The 19,773-nt window shown below is 30.6% G+C and overlaps 7 protein-coding genes across 7 annotated transcripts; 5 read left to right on the top strand and 2 right to left on the bottom strand.

Annotated features, from left to right (window-relative positions):
- Positions 1–244: 244 nt before the first annotated feature.
- Positions 245–1,031, top strand: PPL_10810 (uncharacterized protein; the record flags this gene model as incomplete). The annotated part of the gene is made up of 3 exons (XM_020581573.1): positions 245–560; positions 655–782; positions 978–1,031. The coding sequence occupies 3 exons, from the start codon at positions 245–247 to the stop codon at positions 1,029–1,031; spliced, it is 498 nt and encodes a 165-aa protein (XP_020427889.1).
- A 400-nt stretch (positions 1,032–1,431) lies between these two features.
- PPL_10809 (uncharacterized protein) lies at positions 1,432–3,173 on the bottom strand (the record flags this gene model as incomplete). The annotated part of the gene is given in 5 exon segments (XM_020581572.1): positions 1,432–1,531; positions 1,575–1,688; positions 1,708–1,799; positions 2,465–2,723; positions 3,136–3,173. The coding sequence occupies 5 exon segments, from the start codon at positions 3,171–3,173 to the stop codon at positions 1,432–1,434; spliced, it is 603 nt and encodes a 200-aa protein (XP_020427888.1).
- A 742-nt stretch (positions 3,174–3,915) lies between these two features.
- On the top strand, positions 3,916–5,629 carry PPL_10808 (uncharacterized protein; the record flags this gene model as incomplete). Its single annotated transcript, XM_020581571.1, has 4 exons — positions 3,916–4,243; positions 4,308–4,498; positions 4,607–5,321; positions 5,385–5,629. 4 exons carry the CDS (start codon positions 3,916–3,918, stop codon positions 5,627–5,629), a joined length of 1,479 nt encoding a protein of 492 aa, XP_020427887.1.
- Positions 5,630–5,973: 344 nt separating this feature from the next.
- On the top strand, positions 5,974–6,906 carry PPL_10807 (uncharacterized protein; the record flags this gene model as incomplete). Its single annotated transcript, XM_020581570.1, has 4 exons — positions 5,974–6,053; positions 6,308–6,405; positions 6,491–6,654; positions 6,733–6,906. 4 exons carry the CDS (start codon positions 5,974–5,976, stop codon positions 6,904–6,906), a joined length of 516 nt encoding a protein of 171 aa, XP_020427886.1.
- A 565-nt stretch (positions 6,907–7,471) lies between these two features.
- PPL_10806 (FNIP repeat-containing protein) lies at positions 7,472–9,185 on the top strand (the record flags this gene model as incomplete). Its single annotated transcript, XM_020581569.1, has 3 exons — positions 7,472–7,799; positions 7,864–8,484; positions 8,659–9,185. 3 exons carry the CDS (start codon positions 7,472–7,474, stop codon positions 9,183–9,185), a joined length of 1,476 nt encoding a protein of 491 aa, XP_020427885.1.
- A 217-nt stretch (positions 9,186–9,402) lies between these two features.
- PPL_10805 (uncharacterized protein) lies at positions 9,403–9,609 on the top strand (the record flags this gene model as incomplete). The annotated part of the gene is made up of 1 exon (XM_020581568.1): positions 9,403–9,609. One exon carries the CDS (start codon positions 9,403–9,405, stop codon positions 9,607–9,609), a length of 207 nt encoding a protein of 68 aa, XP_020427884.1.
- Positions 9,610–9,673: 64 nt separating this feature from the next.
- Positions 9,674–19,334, bottom strand: PPL_10804 (uncharacterized protein; the record flags this gene model as incomplete). The annotated part of the gene is given in 21 exon segments (XM_020581567.1): positions 9,674–9,808; positions 9,840–9,884; positions 10,478–10,897; positions 10,980–11,369; positions 11,438–12,656; positions 12,714–12,979; positions 13,060–13,540; positions 13,703–13,818; positions 14,291–14,328; positions 14,998–15,419; positions 15,500–15,712; positions 15,787–16,363; positions 16,430–16,584; positions 16,648–17,840; positions 17,927–17,957; positions 17,977–18,163; positions 18,265–18,301; positions 18,383–18,610; positions 18,717–18,860; positions 18,950–19,107; positions 19,145–19,334. The coding sequence occupies 21 exon segments, from the start codon at positions 19,332–19,334 to the stop codon at positions 9,674–9,676; spliced, it is 6,645 nt and encodes a 2,214-aa protein (XP_020427883.1).
- Between the last annotated feature and the right edge of the window lie 439 nt (positions 19,335–19,773).

Here is a 19,773-nt window from a genome sequence, read left to right as displayed (position 1 = left end):
ATTTAACCATCTTATTTTCTTTAAAAATTATATCCTATTAGTTATTATTATATACAGCTTTACATATTTAATAAATTTACATTTTTAATGTATATTATTTTATCATATTAAAAAAAAAATCATCTGTTTAATTACTTACTTTGTAACATTAACCCATATTTTTTTCTAAATTTTTTTTGAAATTTGGAGGCAAACATTATATCTCTTATTGTCAATGCAAAAAAAATTGGCAAAACCAACAAAGATGTCAAACAACAATAATAATTCAACACATAAATTAGTAAATCTACCACATATTTTATTATCAATTATTGTTGATAATTTAACAGATAATATCGATAAGATTTGTTTTAGTTTAGTTTGTAAAAGATGGTTTGAAAATAGAAATAGATATCTATTGTTTGATACAAATACTTTATATTGTATCGATAAACATAGTTCAAAAATCACTTTGAATTCATATAGATCTTTAATATTGCTCAACCAAAAGAGAGAATGTAGCATGTTAGTCAATTCAGAAAAAGCCTATTCTGGTCTTTACGATCATATAATAGATTATGGTATTTATTTTCTTTATTTTATGCGCATAAAATCATAACAATTATTGAATATTATTTTCAACTATATTTACTTATCTGATTATTCTTTCTTTAGATTCAATTGAAAGTATAGATGAAATCGATCCAAACATAGTAAGGGTAGCATTAAGATTAAAAAGATCCTTTGGAGCAGATTACAATAAGCTATTTACTCGACTTTATGAATTGATCAGTAAATCTAATGTAACTAGTATAAAGGGGTGTCAGACATTAAAGTATAGAATACCAATGAATATCACGTCACTGCGTTTCGATTATGATTTTAAGGAGCCGTAGTTCAAAGGTTGTTTTCCACCCAACTTGAAGTATCTGAATATTTTTAGCAATCTCAATCAGGCGATTGAAGTAGGTGTGTTACGAGTGTTTAGAGATTATTAGTATCAGGCAAGTATTGGAGCCTGGAGTATTACCAACATCATTAAAGATTCTTAGAATCTCTTTATCATCATCTCGTAACTTTCTCAAAGTTGGATCGTTACCACCAAATCTACAGGAGTTCATTTATAATGGCAAAGATGATAATATCGATTCAAACGTTCTACCAAATTCATTGATCACACTTGAGAGAGTACCAGTGTCATGCATGCAATCAAACAACTCGAGAATATTAAATCACTAACGTTTACTGGCAAACCAGGTTTATTAGATCTTGCAGATCTACCTCAATCACTTACAATACTGGACGTTCCACACCATATGGAATGACTCTGAGTGTTCCAGAGAGAGTCTCAATGTCAGTGTAATCCACGATACGCAATCTCTTGATATCCAAGCCATCAAGAGATTCTTGTTTGAATACCGATAGCTCTAGAATTTCCAAATGATATAGCGATCAATCTGGGAACAATTCGTCAATGTCATATTCGGAGTTTGCAATATTCAGATGTCTGATTGAAGTTGGTAATGATGATCGTAACTGTAGTGAATAGAATCTTTAAAAAACAAAAAGTTTGTAGGTTGATAACGGTATCTTACCTCCAGCTTGTTTCAACTGGGTAGAAAAACTGAATAGCAAATAGATACCCTCTACAATCTGGGCTTATAACCCTTGGTGGAGTAAACATCAGTAGAATAAAACGCTGATAGTAACTGTAATTATTATAATTACAAACACTGATTCATGCAGCAAACAGGGGGCTGTACAGCCGAAACAATATGAATCAGTACACCCCATGCTGTCGAGGACAAACCAAAAAGAGGCTAGTTAAGAGAATGCAACGAACAAAGTTAAGAGAGAAGATGGTTTCAGTCAAATGGAAAGAACTAACAACCCAAGAACGATTGACAAGTCACTATAGCACTAGCAGTAGTCAGACCAGACCAGATAATCCATGAATGCACCATCAGAAGTAGAAGAGTCACGGGAACCTGAATATCCTTTTTCTTTTCAGTATTCAGGCGCGAAATAAGAATTCATCCCCTGCCTACTCAGCGATATGAAGACCGAACATCCGTTTGAAAAGTAGTGAACCCTTCCCAGACAGCACTGACATTAGTATCCAAAGTAATATACTTGAAGGAAAATAATAAATAATAAATAATACTAAAATAATTTTCTCTGGAAATACCCCAGTATAATATTTGTCTAGAATGATTTTTAAGCAATTACTATATATAGATTTTAATATAATTTTACAAACCTCAACCAAACTTTTTTTTCTTAAGAAATTTCATTTGAACTATTAAATATGATATAAAAAATCTAAAATTCAATATTAAAGTTTTATTTTAATGTTGATTTTACTTTATTTTATTATTTTAAAGAATTCTCTGTGACCACATCCATATTCACAGAAAAGTACTTTGGTTCCTATTGCATGCACCATCTTGTTTTGAGAACAATTGATGTTGAGCTTATCAAATACAACAAGTAGGTCATCTGTATAATCTGTATCAGATGCATCTTCGGAGTATTCCTCTTTTTTGACTTCAAGTAAATCCTTTTCCTTTTGTTCTAAATAATATTGAATATTTGATTCCATTATTCCATGTAGCCCCATAAATTCAATGGCTTCTGTAATGGAAAGGAACCGCTTATGAATATTTCCTCTGTAACCATTTACGTTTGGACCTGCTAATGCCCTATTGACGAATTCAAAAGGTAAGTTATTGCTTGATGTACAACTAATTTATTAAAATTAACCTTACCAACTAGAGTAAATACCAGGGAATAATAATACTCCTTTATCTTTCGGTTCAACTATTATTATTAATCTACTTTTATAATATTACTAAATGTATAGTCCAATTTTTTTTAATATTAAATTAAAACCCAATGAAATTTCTTAAATCAATCTGAAGGGGGTAATACTTAGCCCATCATTATTTTCTTTATTTTTATTAATATTTTAATTAACAATTATTTTTTTCAAAAAATAAATATACCTATATTGTTTTACGTTGTATTTAAATGTTTTAACTAATAATATTGTAAAGTAAAACAGAGTAAAAAAAGTAAAGAGCTTGATCAAAAAAGTTTAGCCATTAAAACAAAAAGAATTGGTTTTGGTTTTCTAATTATAAGTAGTAATATCACAGATCACAATATTTAGAGTGTAAATAAGGAATAGTCATTTATATGATGTAAAAATGATATTTAAATAGAGATTCAAATGGGTGGCGTGGATTGAGTATGTACTATTATAAAACACAGATATAAAGATAGAAATTGCGATTGTCACATATATAAAGTGAATATAATCATAGTCATGACTAAGAAAAGGTGGTATTTATGGAGATACAATGATAACACATATATATAGGTCAAAGTGAATAAAGAGAAATGAGTGATTTAAATGCATCAAAAATATCTTATAAATAAGTATATTTCATTCATAGATTTCAACTTAAATCATTCTTTACTAATCAATGTGATGTACTATAGAACATAGAATCGAACTTAATGATGCCAAATCAATTCTTTGGTGGCCTGTGACCCATGCAGATCGATAGTTTAGATAGTAATAATTAGATTGCTCCTTTAATTCGCTTATTGGGTTATCCTATACTTTAAACAACAACAATACACATACTATATATTAGTATTTAATTTAGTTCCAATACGTCATATTCCTAGTATTTGGATTTTAGTGAGGCTACAGCGCGCCACGGCCACTGACAACTATTAACTTTTTGAAACTTCAATAAATTTTAATATAATTTTAATATGTTATCTGCCAATGTATCTGTAGTCTAAAAATTAAATTTTATTAAAAAAATAGATCATTTGAAATGAGAGATTTGATTTGTTATTTTTTTTTTATTTTTATCTAATCTGGACATTAAAATAAAATCACTAAAAATTCATTTCATCAAGATGTCAAACAACAATAATAGTAATAATTCAACACATAAATTAGTAAATCTACCACATATTCTATTATCAAACATTGTTTATAATTTAACAGATAATATCGATAAGATTTTTTTTAGTTTAGTTTGTAAAAGATGGTTTGAAGATAGAAATAGATATATATTGTTTGATACAAATACTTTATATTGTATAGATAAACATAGTTCAAGAATCACTTTGAATTCATATAGATCTTTGATATTCGAATCACTCAACAAAAAGAAACAATGTACTATGTTTATCGATCCAAAAACATATTATTTTGAGCGTTATGATCATTTAATGGATTATGGTAATTTTAAAAATATCATAACTTTAAATGTATATTCACTGATTATCTTTTTAACTATTAATAGATTCAATTGAAAGTATTGATGAAATAGATCAAGATATAGTGGAAGTAACAATACGAAGCAGTGAAATTCAATATAGAGAAGACTCAGATAAACTAATGGCTCGACTCTATGATTTGATTAGTAAATCTAATATCACTAGTATAAAGGATTGTCACACATTAAAGTATGTTCCAGCGAATATCACCTCACTGGTATTTAGTTATTTTTTTAATGAAGCGTTGTTCAAAGGTTGTCTCCCACCCAACTTGAAGAATCTGAAATTCGTTGGCAATATCTTTAACCCTTGCGATTTCAAAAAGGAGATTGGTGTAGGTGTGTTACCTGATACATTGGAGAGTTTCGAGATGTTTAATATCTACCAAATATTGGAGCCTGGAGTATTACCAACATCATTGAAGATTCTTAGAATCTTGAGTCGTTCAGCACCTGATAACTATCTCAAAGTTGGATCGTTACCACCGAATCTACAGGAATTCATTCATAATGGCAGTGATTTTAATATCGATTCAAATGTTTTACCAAATTCATTGATTACACTTGAGAATGTTCCTGTGTCATGGATGAAGTCAATCAAGCAACTCGAGAATCTTAGATCACTAATGTTGGTAGGAAATTCTGGTAGTTTATTAGATCTCAGTGATCTACCTCAATCACTGACAAGACTGGACATTTACTGTTCAGTAAATTTACAATCATCATTACCTACTTCAATCAGACATCTGAATCTCGGCAATTCAAAGTATGACATCGATGAATTGTTCCCGGATCGATCACTTTATCATTTTGATTACCTACAGGTAGCGGGATTCAAACAGGAATCTCTTGATGGCTTGAATATCAAGAGATTATGTCTCAATAGTTCCCCCTACACAAAGAGATCAGATACACATAGAGACATTCCATTTGGTGTTGAGACACTTGAGATACTTTACCACAACAAGATCAATCAGAGATCACTTCCATCATCAGTGAAAACACTGGTTGTTGACAATATGCAAAATTTCATACGCCCAGGTATGATCCCAAACTCTGTGAATCATCTTATCATTCGAGATAGCAAATTTATCATTAAAATAGAAGAAGGAATTCTCCCAGACTCTGTTCAAAACATTGAATTGAAACAACTTTTATTTCCAACCACAAAAATGGTTGACAACATTTCATTCAAAGTCGATGATGATAATAAGTGTTCGATTCGAAAACTTGATGATCAATATTACATTGTGTTTGGTCATCAAAATGACCGGTTCATTGCAAGTCTATTCCACAAATCAATGTTTTTAGAAACAGATAATGTTGTAGAAATACTAAAATATGCATAAATAAAAAGATTATTGCCAACATATCAATATTTTAAAGATGCAATAATAATAATAATTCATCACACAAATTAGTAAATGTGCCAGGTCTTTTTGACTATATTTAACAAAATTATTTTCTTTAAAAATTATATCCTATTAGTTATTATTATATACAGCTTTACATATTTAATAAATTTACATTTTTAATGTATATTATTTTATCATATTAAAAAAAAAATCATCGGTTTAATTACTTACATAGTAATATTAACCCATATTTTTTTCAATATTTACATTTTTTTTTGAAATTTGGAGGCAAACGTCTCTTATTGTCAATGGAAAAACAATTGGCAAAACCAACAAAGATGTCAAACAACAATAATAATTCAACACATAAACTGTCAATTCAATGGATTGAACAGAGTCTGGGAGAATTCCAGTGGCTGTTTTTCACAAATTTTTTTTCTAAGTTTTTGCAATAGAGATTAATATTAAAAAAATAAAATAAAATATCAAACCTTGTTAGATTTTAATAAAAATTAGATAAATAGAAAGTATTTTTATAGTAGATATAGAATATAAAGTTTGTTTTATTCTTTAAAAAAAATTTTAAAGAGTTTTATTTTTAGAAAAAAAGAAGTCGGTGGAAATGTATTAAATGTAAGAAGATCCATAACTATCGATTAGTCGATTTTAAAGGAGATTACTTGCTACCAAATGCTCACATTGCGAATGGAAATACATAATCTTTAAGGACAAAGCAATAGCGACATCAAAAGTAAAAAAACAAAGGTTTGGTAAGTAAAAAACAATATTGATATGATTTAAAACTATAAATAATTAATTTTTTTTTTTACTATTTTTTTTTTTTTTTTTGGTTAGTTTATGGTACAGGTGCAGGTCCCAATAACTGTGTCCAAAATGTAAAAGGTGTCCCATATAGTCCCACTCTTCTTAAAGAAATAGATTTCTTAGAAAGAAGTTCTCATTCTCGATATGGTGCCAGAGTAAAGACCTATCTTTTCGACGAGTACAATACATCCCAAGTAATATAAAAAGCTTATTTAAATTCATTCATTTATTAAAAAATATTTTTATTGTTTTTTACAAAATAAAATTCAAAGCTAAAGGAAATGGAAAAGAGCTATGTTCAAGAAAAGTCAGATGTCAAACGAAAAGAAGTGTATAAAGCCGCCAAAGTCAAAGCTCCTCCGGATGATCCTAATTCTTATGTTATCAAATACTATTTGGATGGAGAGACAAAGTATTACATCACCCGTGATTTCATGGCTGTTTGAATATGGTTACTATTGCCGAAGCATATTTAAAAGGTAAAGCCCGTCCAACTTTATTGTGTCCTTTCAAAAAGGACAACCCGGAGGATGATTGAATAGATCTCCCCGAAATGAAATGGTTTAATCGAAAGATGTAAGTAAAATGAAATTTTTTTAAAAAAAAAAAAATGAAAAGCACAAAATAAATAAATCATATTACTAAATGTACTATAGTTCTTGATTTAAATAATAGTTTATTAAAAGTTTTAGAACCTAAAACTTCAATTTTTTTAATATTAAATTAAAAACCCAATGAAATTTCTTAAATCAATCTGAAGGGGGTAATCCTTAGCCCATCAAAACAAGATTTGTTTAATTCCATCAAAAAACAGAAAGCAAATTAAAAAAATTTGGGAGTTGACCACCATTTTATGAAAAGTCAAATAGAGAAAAAAAAAAATGGTGTGCATTTTTAATTGAATGTGAAGTTCTAGTTTTTGAAAAATGAGGGATTTGATTTGTTATTTTTTTTTTATTTTTATCTAATCTGGACATTAAAATAAAATCACTAAAAATTCATTTCATCAAGATGTCAAACAACAATAATAGTAATAATTCAACACATAAATTAGTAAATCTACCACATATTCTATTATCAAACATTGTTTATAATTTAACAGATAATATCGATAAGATTTTTTTTAGTTTAGTTTGTAAAAGATGGTTTGAAGATAGAAATAGATATCTATTGTTTGATACCAATACTTTATATCGTATCGAAAAATATAATTCAAGAATCAAATTGAATTCATATAGATCGATAATATTTGAATCACTCAACAAAAAGAAACAGTGTAATATGTTAGTCAATCCAAAAACATATTATTTTGAGCGTTATGATCAAATAATGGATTATGGTAATTATAAAAATATCATAACTTTAAATGTATATTCACTGATTATCTTTTTAACTATTAATAGATTCAATTGAAAGTATTGATGAAATAGATCAAGATATAGTGGAAGTAACAATACGAAGCAGTGAATTTGAATATAGAGAAGACTCAGATAAACTATTGGATCGACTCTATGATTTGATTAGTAAATCTAATATCACTAGTATAAAGGATTGTCAGACATTAAAGTATGTTCCAGCGAATATCACCTCACTGGTCTTCGATTCTACTTTTAATGAAGCGTTGTTCAAAGGTTGTTTTCCACCCAACTTGAAGAATCTGAAATTCGTTGGCAATATCTCTAACTCTTGCGATTTCAAAAAGGAGATTGGTGTAGGTGTGTTACCTGATACATTGGAGAGTTTCGAGATGTTTAATATCTACCAAATATTGGAGCCTGGAGTATTACCAATATCATTAAAGATTCTTAGAATCTTGGGTGATTCAGAACCTGGTAACTATCTCAAAGTTGGATCGTTACCACCAAATCTACAGGAGTTCTTTCATAATGGCAAAGATTTTAATATTGATTCAGACGTTCTACCAAATTCATTGATCACACTTGAGAATGTTCCTGTGTCATGGATGAATTCAATCAAGCAACTCGAGAATCTTAGATCACTAATGTTGGTAGGATATTCTGGTAGTTTGTTAGATCTCAGTGATCTACCTCAATCACTGACAAGACTGGGCATTTCTTCCTCAGTATAGTTACAATCAGCATTACCCACCTCAATCAGACATCTGAATCTCGGCAATTCAAAGTATGACATCGATGAATTGTTCCCGGATCGATCACTTTATCATTTTGATTACCTAGAGGTAGCGGGATTCAAACAAGAATCTCTTGATGGCTTGAATATCAAGAGATTATGTCTCAATAGTTTCCCTTACAGAGAGAGACCAGATACACATAGAGACATTCCATTTGGTGTTGAGACACTTGAGCTACTTTACCACAACAAGATCAATCAGAAATCACTTCCATCATCAGTGAAAACACTGGTTGTTGATAATATGCAAAATTTCATACGCCCAGGTATGATACCAAACTCTGTGAATCATCTTATCATTCTAAATAGCGCTACCAATAATATAGAAGAAGGAATTCTCCCAGACTCTGTTCAAAACATTGAATTGAAACAACTTTTATTTCCAATAACAAAAATGGTAAACAACATTTCATTCAATGTCGATGATGATACTAAGTTTTCGTTTCGAAAACTTGATGATCAATATTACATTGTGTTTGGTCATCAATATGATCGGTTCATTGCAAGACTATTCCACAAATCAATGTTTTTAGAAGCAGATAATGCTGTAGAAACACTAAAATATAAAATATAAATAAGCAGATTATTGCCAACATATCAATATTTTAAAGATGCAATAATAATAATTCATCACACAAATTAGTAAATGTGCCAGGTCTTTTTGACTATATTTAACAATCTTAATTATTTTCTTTTAAAAATTATATCTTATTAGTTATTATTATTATATACAGCTTACATATTTATTAAATTTACATTTTTAATGTATATTTTTTTATCTTTTTAAAAAAATGATTTGTTTTCTTAATGCAAAAAAAATTGGCAAAACCAATCAAGATGTCAAACCGGTCTATATCAATCGTGAAGTATATGGTGCTAACAACATTCTATTGGCAGGTATGCGTCAGTTCGAACGTCCACTGAACAAAAATGGATCAAGATTCACTCTACTAATGGCAAAAAGAGGTGAATCAACTACGGCTATAAGTATTGTATAACAACTAAACCAATCTTTTATAACAAATCAGTTGCTATTTTCAAAAAAATAAAAATAAAAAAAAGTTATTCATCAGCCACCAAATTACTATCGTCGCATTCCTCATTAGCAACTGATTTGTTATAAAAGATTGGTTTAGTTGTTATACAATGTTTGCACTTGGCCAGACATACTCGACCTCGGTCTTGAAACATTTGTCTCTATGATAATTATTTAAAATATGACAATTACTACATTTCCACTTGCATCCTCGTCATCCTCATCGTCAAGTTCCTGCTATCAAAAAATATTTGTCAATCAGAAAAGAAACTCCATTTTAAACATCTTTCAATTCAATTCAGTATTTAATTTAATTAATAAATATGCCCAGCCATGCCAGCAAAACCAAATCTAAACTTAAAGATTTCAGCCTCGATTCTGTCTATAAATACTACTAAAGGTTGAATATTCTCACTCATACCTCAGTACTAACCCTCAATATTTCATTTAAATACTTTTATTTATTTAAATCATCAAATATTTATCTATTTATTAACTCGTGTAAAAATTGTGTGCATTTGGGTGTTGATTTTTGTCATATAATTTGACCATTTCAACTTTCCACGAAAATGTTATTATTAAAATAAAACTCCAAACTCTTGCTGACAATTTTTAAAAGACCATGAAAATAACAATTTTTCGCGTCAAAAGGGTGTAAAAGTAGTAAAGAACCGAACCACAGTAATTTGTACAAAAATAACACTATTTCCTGTTGTCTAATATTATTTTTACTCAAATATAAATATATTAATTTATTTTGAAGTAATATTAAATATATATAATAAAAAGTATTTAAATGATTACAATTAATTTAGTTGACTTTTAGTTACAACCAGTGGATCCATTTCATTTACGATATCAGTTCCAATTTCATCGTATTGTTTTCGCTTGTTGTTGTCGAGTGCCGATTCAAAGAGTGCCACGATAGTCTGGACTACTGGAACGATAACCTCTATCAACCAGAAGACATCGAGCATGGCAAACATAATTACAGTCACAATTTGACCAAAAGAGACCGAGTGTGAAGTCGTTACATATCGGAAGAACACACTCTTTTCAATGTTGACAGTGAAGACAAAAGACGCCGGAGAATCATGGAAATCCGTTGGTTCCATATAAGAAGTGGAATTGGAAATAAAACTATAATCCTTATAACTGTGTTTATCGAATTCACAACGTTCAACCATTGGTCTTACAAGTGTAAAGTCATCACTTGATGAATGAATATTACATCTTGTCATAAATGTTAACTAAATAATTTATTGCAAAAGAAAATATTAATTTTAGAATGTTCATAAGAAAAAAAATAACTAAATATAATGTATTATTTACCATTGATAAAACAGAGATAGATGCTTCAGGTCTGATAATTGTAAATTCTTGTGGCTGTATGATTCCAGATACATATGAATTACCGGTGTTGATGAGTGTATCGTTGTTCATTGTCGAGATGTTGTAGATGATTCTCTGTGCATAGAAATAGTTGATGAATGGTGTGATTTCAAAGGCAAACGAAGAGGTATCGCTAAACTCTATGCCCTTATCAAAGAGTGCGTTGAATCTACAAACATTGGTATTGTCCTCAACCCTCGAAACATTTGAATTTAACTTTATCTTTGTTGCATTCAACGAGTAATGACAAGTTCCCATATAATTTGGTGTTTGACAACCTTTTACAGCCAATGTTAGCTCTTCAAGATTACATTCACCAGAATATCCAAACTAAAAAAATTTGGAAATGAATTGAATTAGTTTTCATTAGATTTCATGTTGACAATGAAAATACTTACAATATCAACAGTTATTTGAAGTGGAGATGAATCGATTATCTTTAGATATTCAATTTCCGAGTATGGTTCTTTGAGATCGTAGTCGGTCGATGCTTGTCCGTATGCTCGGAGGTCAATGCTGATATCGGTGTTCACCTTTTGGAATTGAACGAGGAACAGTATCATCATACCGAGCACCAAGAGGAAGTAGTAACTACAGAAACTCTCTACTGCTTTCTGTGGCTTGACTTTGGTACGTCTCTTACGGATGAATATTCCTCTTTTGCTCGATCGATTGGCACCGTTGATTCCGATTGTGGATGACGATGCTCTCTCGAGATAATCCTCCTCCACTGTCATATCCTCACCGTCCCAATCGTAAAAGTTTACTTTTAGCAGTATCTTGATGAGTGCCGCTTGGAAAACGTTGTATCTTGGCCATGGCAAGCAAATACTGATGGTGAGAATCAACGAGAATCCAAGAATAACAAGGAACCAAGGATAGGAGTTATAGAAGGTACTCTCGAAATCCAATGTATCGGTGGAGATTGGATTCGGATTGGAAACCGATGTGTAGTCGACAATGATGTTATCTATTGGCCAAACACTTCCATCCGGACAATATTGTGTGGTGGCATTACACTTTACCACTTTACAGTCGTTGATCGTTCGAATACCAGTGATATTACCGGTGTAGTAGCCAGCAGGACATGGATAACACAATTCAAAAGAGGTATTGGACATCGGGTTAGACACCATTTTATACTGACCGAAAGGACACGCCTTACAAATGGTGTCCTGTGAGTACCACTCTTGGCCGGCGGGACAAACCGAGTAGACATTGTATGCGTATTTCGTCTGAGTTTCGTCGAGTGAGATCAGCAGTAGTTCGTCGTCGTAGAACGAAATGAAATAGCCATAGTCGTAGACTGTCTTATAGTTTAGACTTGGCACCGATGCTTCGATGTCGATGTGAACGGCACTGCCATTGGCATCGCGGAATATCTCATAGAAATAGACGTACGCTGCCATTTGATGTGTTGGATTTCCAGGCGACGAAACCACCAACAAATCGCTATCCATATCAACGATCGCTCCGAATCCAGCAGACTCGCCGGCAATCGTTTCAAAATATGTATAATTTATGAAATTCGTTGATTCATACAAATCGACACCTCCATCTTGATCATAACCCATAGCGATCCATTGTGAATTAATTGAAATAGAAGATGGACATGATCTAAATTATAACAGCAATTAATATAAATACTTAACAATCATAATAATAATTACATACTTTGTTCTATTTGTATTGTAGACAGTCGAAAGAATGTTAATGTCAGTTGGACTGGTAATATTTAGTGTAATGAATGCACTGACATATTGGACTTCTAAGAGTGTAGAGTTTGAAGGTGTCATACAGACTGCGCAATATGAGAATGTTACTACTGGACCATCGGAATCCAATGCAGTCACATAGAGTTGTCCACGTGCATGTTGACAAGGATGGAATTTATCATCCCATAATATTATATCTGTACAATTATTTGTAGTATTATCAAACTAAATTCAAATCAACGTTCATTCCAAATTAGTAACTATAGTTAATCATTGAACAAAGTACCATTTAAGTTTTTACTTACATTCAAAAAACAAATGGCAAGTGGTGCAGATGATCTTTTGATATTCAATAGATTGTTTTGGCATGATGTTACAATAAAGTTTGGACCGACGCTAATTAGTGTTCCAATTTGACAGTCCTTTGAAATCGAAATAGGATTATGGTGATCGTTCACTGGATATCTTATTGTTTGATTGGTTATCCTATTATATTCAATTAATGAATATGTATTTGTGTTTTCATTGGATTGTTGAGTTTGTTGTTGTTTGGTATTGGCTGATACCGGTGGAATAAAAGATATCAGTGGATCACAATATCTGGTTGTCGAGCATTCGTTGAGATTGAAGATGTAGATGGTATTCTCGCTCGGTGATCCAATGGCGCCAACCACTATCGCCGAATGATTATAGGTACCAGGTCCCACTGCAACCGTCGATCCATACTGCTTGTTAGGATCACTGAAAATCTGGGTTATACTATAACTATTATTACTTGAAAATGGACTGTAATATATAGATAGATAGATAGATAGTAATAGTATTTATAAATCAAACATTGTTTGATTAAAAAAAACAAAATAATAATAATAAATCAATATTTAAATATTTCAAAACATGTGCAAATAAAAAATCATTTCAAATATATTAACATTGACAACAACATACATTTCTGGATTTGCTTTTGTTAATAATGTGACAAAAGGCATCTTTGAATTCTGATTTGCACCTATTAGTGCAAATCCATTGTATAACGATGCTGTTAAGGTAGCTTCGGCATCTACCTCTATAATTACATTACAAAATAATAGAAAACTTATCAATATTGAAATTGAAATAGTTATTTTATTTATCTATTTTTTTCTTCTTTTATTTATTTTTATTCTATATTATATACTATTATTATATTAATTATTTATATTTATCTATCTATCTATCTATCTATTTATTATCTACAAAATCTATTATCTATTATCTATTAATCTATTAATTTATTTATTTATCTATATATAGAATATTTATTATTAACTTCATAATGTTTTTTTTTGTTTTTTAACTTTGATATTATTTTTATCTATCTTTTATCATAGTAATAATATAAATGTTTATCTATATATATATTTATATCTCTATACAATTTTGATTTACTAAATGAATTTTTCAGCTGTGAATTTGATGTGAAATGCAATGTAATGTAACGAATTGAATTGAATGATTGACAATAAATATAAAATTTTCGGAAATTAAATTAATTACTTGTTCAACTTGAATGAATGTTGTTGCTGTTGATGTGTCTATTGAAAATGAAAGACAGTGACTGCAGTGGTATTAATTGACTCTGTTCCCACACATCCAAACAAACACCAATAAAATTAAAAAAAAAACAAACACAACAACCACAAAAATGAAATAAATTAATTTTTTTTAAAAAAAAATGATATGTTGTGGGGATATGAAAAAAACAAAGTTGACCTTTTTAGATATTTTTGCTTGAAAAAAATGTCAAAAAAATTTGTGAATGGTCGGTCAGTGCATTTATTGGCGAAGGGTTGTGGTTCTCATAGCACCTGGTGTCAATTCATTTTTTTTACTACCTTTCCAATGAGAACTCTGAACAACCCTGAATCTCACTCTGTCGATTTTTGTTTGTTTGATTTAGTTTAGCTCAGAAGAAAAAAAATAAATAAAATTGTAAAGTCTGACCTGATCAAAAATGATTACCAAACAATTTTAAAAGATATTATTTGTATTTTTTGAAAACAAAAGAAAATTATAATTACTTATGTTGGAAATATTTGGTTTTTTATTAAAAAAAAAGAAATAAAATAAAATAAAAATAAGATTTGTTTTTTTTTTTGATATATATATATTTATATTATTATTATTTAATTATTGTTTTATTTTTAATTCAAGATGGAATTTCTTTTTCCACAGTTTTGATAGTGTTGAGACTATCTTTTTACATTCGACAGCGTGTGAGGTTATGATACTCCATAGCTGTGGACCTTCGCCACTGCCCTCGATTTCAAAGTTGATGGTTAGCTCTGTTGGTTTGGCTGCATTGAATTGGAGGTTGGAGATATCGGTGATCTTGAACGATTTGACCAGTGTGAATTGTGGTGCGGTCGTCTTGATATTCTTATTCAGCAATGGCCATTGAATATAGTTCTCCTGACACATAAACACCTTGTCGTTGGTGACAATCAAACTTCTCGGATTGATCTTTGACGACGACACTCTATGATGCAACATAATAAACAATTGGAAATCATTCTTTGTCTCTGTCACCAAATTGATATTGAACATAGTATCGGCGATTCTAAAGTATGGTTCAAGATTAGTTATACCATCTTTCTTTGCTGCGTCAAATAATAAATCGAGGAATCTACACAATTGTATTGTTTAAAAGTAATATTAATATTTTTCTAACAATTTTTTTCAACAATATATATATTTTAAACATACTTATGAGTTGGATCATGTGCTCTCTTTAAAAATACATAACAAACATCTTCAAGTTCAATTCTAAAGAATTGATATAGCAGACCAATACTAATCTTTTTGATTTCCTTGAAAGAGTAGGCACCAACCTTAGTGAATCCTTGATCCGGTCCAATTATTTTCTTTTCACGTTTCAATAAATAAAGTGTCTTGGAAGTGAGTAATAAATAAATGGATCTAGAAAGAAAATTGGAAGTTAGAGTTAATATTAAATTATTACTATTTGTTTGGAAAGTTAGTTAGTTACTTACTTTTCCTCTTCTTGTGTGTTATATCTAACGTAATTGGATTGCATCATATAGATGTAAGTTTCTTGACTTCCACCGGTGAATAGATTCAGACGGAAGTGCAGTTGGAGATTCTGGTCGGAGTAGACACGGTTGTTAAAGTCATCGTCGTTCGTATCGATACGATTACCGCCGAATAGCGATTGGTCGTTTGGCTGTGATGACGAGAGCAACGCTTGAATCGATGAACTCATACTGCTGGGTGTGGTTGAGAGTGAGAATGACGCCGGTGTGTTGCTACCGAGTGGGATTGGCTCGGTGATAACCAGTGGCTGCGAACTAATCTTTGGCGAAGGCACAAAGAACAGGTACTTTGAGTGACACTTTACACACTGACTGAACTCATGCTCCTCACGACAGGTGTAACGCTCCGAGCAATCCATACAACTCATAGTGTACTCTTTGATCATCGGTCTCAGAGTATTCGCAAGCAGATCAGCAGTTTGTTGATCCTCCATAATATAAACATCCTTAAAGAAATCCGTTGGTACGCCATCCTTAAAATCCTTACCATAGGTAATCTCAATTAATTCCATTGGTCCTAAAAATAATAATTGGATATTAATATTAGTCCAATCACTATAATTGATTGATATTTTCTACATACTTGAATATTTCTTTACAAATACAATTGTATTTAATAGATGAGTTTTAATTGAACTACCGGTAGTTGGATTGGTTTCACTTATCAAGTCAGATTTAAGTTCCAAAAGAATCTCTGTATTTGTGCCGTATTTAACAACAAAGAATGGTTCACATAATCTAGAAATTAAAGAAATGAGTTAGCTCTAATTGTCAAATATTTTTACATTTAAAATAACTTACAATTTAGAATTTGGATCATCAACCATCTTATTAATTTGTTGTTTGGTTTCGTTCTTGTGATGGTTTGGTTCGTTAGGATTTGCTTGTGGTTTTCGTTCCTTTTCTTTTTGCCAAACGGTGTTGTTGATCGATTCTCTGAGAGATTGCAAGTCTGCTTTGCCAATGAATTCCGATTTGGGACGAATCTTGGTTACTACTTTCGGTGATGGATTCGATGGTTCCTCTTTAATATTCTTATTGAATTGAGCACTTGGTTTGTCTGTGGCAACTGCAGATTGATCTTCATTAGGAATAGATGTTGTTGTTGTTGTTGTTGTTGACATTGTGGTTGCTGTTGCTGTTGATGATGATGATGAAGTTGGTGAATTTGAATAGTTTGGAGTGTTGTTACTACTGGTGTTAATTGGTGATGCAGACGATGGAAGTTGATTGGAAAGTGGTGAAACTGGTTTGGGTGAAGTGGAAACAGTCGAAGATGTTCCAATGGAATCTGGATTGGCAATTACCTCAGATCTTGGTCTGACCTTACCCTTTCTAATCTTTTTCTTTATAATTCTTCTTTCTGTTGTTACAATCAATGGTTGTTGTTGTTGTTGTTGTTGATTTGTTGTTGTTGTTGTATTATTACTACTATTGTTATTGTTATTTAAATTGTTGGAAATAGCATCACCAATATCAGGATCATGTTCCATTTCATTGAGAATCCTCAGCCATGCGTTACCACCTTCATTACGGAGATCACTGATTTTCTTGAGCAGCTTGTTCTCCTCTTCGAATTTGTCTTCTTGTTTCGCTTCGTTCTGATAGTAGATGGAACCGGACTCCGGAGAGACACTCTCCAAGTCGACGGTTCGCTGCAGGATCGTAGATTGTTTATGGCCGGTCGGTGAAACGATGACCGGTGAAATGCTGTCGGGTCTCGATATCTTTGCGTTGGGTGCAATGAAGAGAGCGGGTGTCGATTCATCCTCTTTCATCGGTTTGATCTTGTTTGACTTTTTCTTGGCGGAACCAAGAATGCTGCCACTACTTCCACTGCCAGCGCCACTACTTCCACCACCACCACCTGTAATCGATATGTCTCTCAACGATTGATGTCTAGTTCCCGAATTCTTCTTTATAAATTCAATATCATTCTGAGAGATACTATTACCATCCAAATAGAATTCTTTTATCTCTAATATATTCATGTCCTATTGATGATGATGATGATAATGATGATAACTATTATTAATATGGAAATCCAATAGAAATATTTGTATAATTTCTAATAACTTACTTCACCAAAGAAAGAAGTTAATATATAACCTCTATAGTTTTTGAATTCACAGAGTGGATTGCCTTCGATGTTTAGACATTGCAGTTGTGGTAGTGATTTCAGTTTGTTGACTTCGTCGATCTCGCGAATCTGGTTGCGACTGATATCGAGATACTCCATGCCAAACAGACGGCACAGACCATCGACGTGTGTCAACAGATTGTTTCGCAAGTTCAAATGTGTAACAAATCCAAGAATCTCATGTATATTATCGAGATTCGATATTCTGTTCGACGAGAGATTCAACATCCTCAGTGAGAGACACTCGTGTAGATTCTCAACCGTACTAATTAGATTACCTTCTAAATTCAATTTTTCCAATGCTATCAATGAATACTATAAAAGCAACAATTAATATTAATAAAAAAAACTCTGAGAATCATTCATCTATTTATATATATATATATATATAATTACCATTGAACTATCGATTTTAGGAATATAATTGAATGAACAATCTAGAATAGCTAGTTTAGACCAAATAGAATTTCTAATGTAAAGTTCTTGAAATCTTTTGAATTGAATCTCCAATGGATCGGTCTGACCGAAATTCAACTTTCTAACTTCGTTGTACTGTCTTAGTTTGGTCTCATCTTCGACAACAATCAATTCATCCAACGAATATAATGATTGATGAATAGATATCTAATTAAAATAATAATAATAATAATAATAGTAGTAATCAATTAAATATTAGTAAACAGTTTCTATATCCTATCCTATCATATCACATTGCATTACTACTACATACTTTTGTTAAGAATTGTGAAATTGTTAAAAGATTACTAATTAATGCAGGTTTTATATAGTTGATTTCTAAAACTTTCAAAGATTCGAATAACGTTAGATCTAATTCCTTCCATTTCTCGAGTACTTCTGGTATATTTGAATCGAGCTAAATTTAGAAATATAAAGAAATAATAATGATCAATAATTAATATATATATTTGTTTAAAAAACAAAGCAAAGAAGAAACAAACATACCTTCAAATGTCTAATCATTGAAATAATGAATTGAATATCCAACAGTTCATTCTTATTGACTTTGAATGATACTCTCTTTCCACTTAGATAGATATTAAGATATTCAAGACAAGATGGATTCAAATATAATGTTGTTTCACCTAATTTCAATCCTTTCTCTATAGAATTATAAAATAAAAGATTGTTTTAGTTTGCTTGATTGTTTGATTGATGATAATAAAGTAGTAGTAGTAGTAGATTGCATACCATTAGTTCTAATATATTTTCCTATAGAATATAACAAGTCATCACTATCTGTAAACTGATTCAAATGATGTTTTTGTTTGATTGTTGAAGAGGAAGAAGAAGAAGAAGTAGTAGATGATGATGACGACGATGATACCATCTTTGATAACTATTGTCTTTCAATTCTCTATCATATGATGAAATCATACACACACTAAAACAACTAAACTTATTATTAAAAAACAAACTATCTTATTCTATTCTAAACTATTCTAAACTAAACTAAAATTATTATTACAAAACAAACTAAAAAGTTTTTTTAAAAGTTTGTTTTTTGTTTTATGATTTGATATAAAAAATTTGTAATATATTGAATGTTTTTGTTTTTTTTTTTTTTTTAAGATATTTTATTGGATAATTTTTAATATTTAAAATAACACACACAACACACAAAAACTAATAATATTTGAATTGTTTAGTTGGATCGGTTTGTGTTGTTTTTTTCTTTACATCATCACAACACAACAAACATTTGCTTATTTTTTTTTTTAAATGATTTTTGCAAAATTAATTTTCTTTTCTTTTTAACACTGGGCAGA

The sequence above is a fragment of the Heterostelium album genome, assembly GCF_000004825.1.
Source record: "Heterostelium album PN500 unplaced genomic scaffold PPL_scaffold15, whole genome shotgun sequence".
Lineage (NCBI taxonomy): Eukaryota > Evosea > Eumycetozoa > Acytosteliales > Acytosteliaceae > Heterostelium > Heterostelium album.
This window is presented reverse-complemented; position numbering and strand designations above follow the sequence as displayed.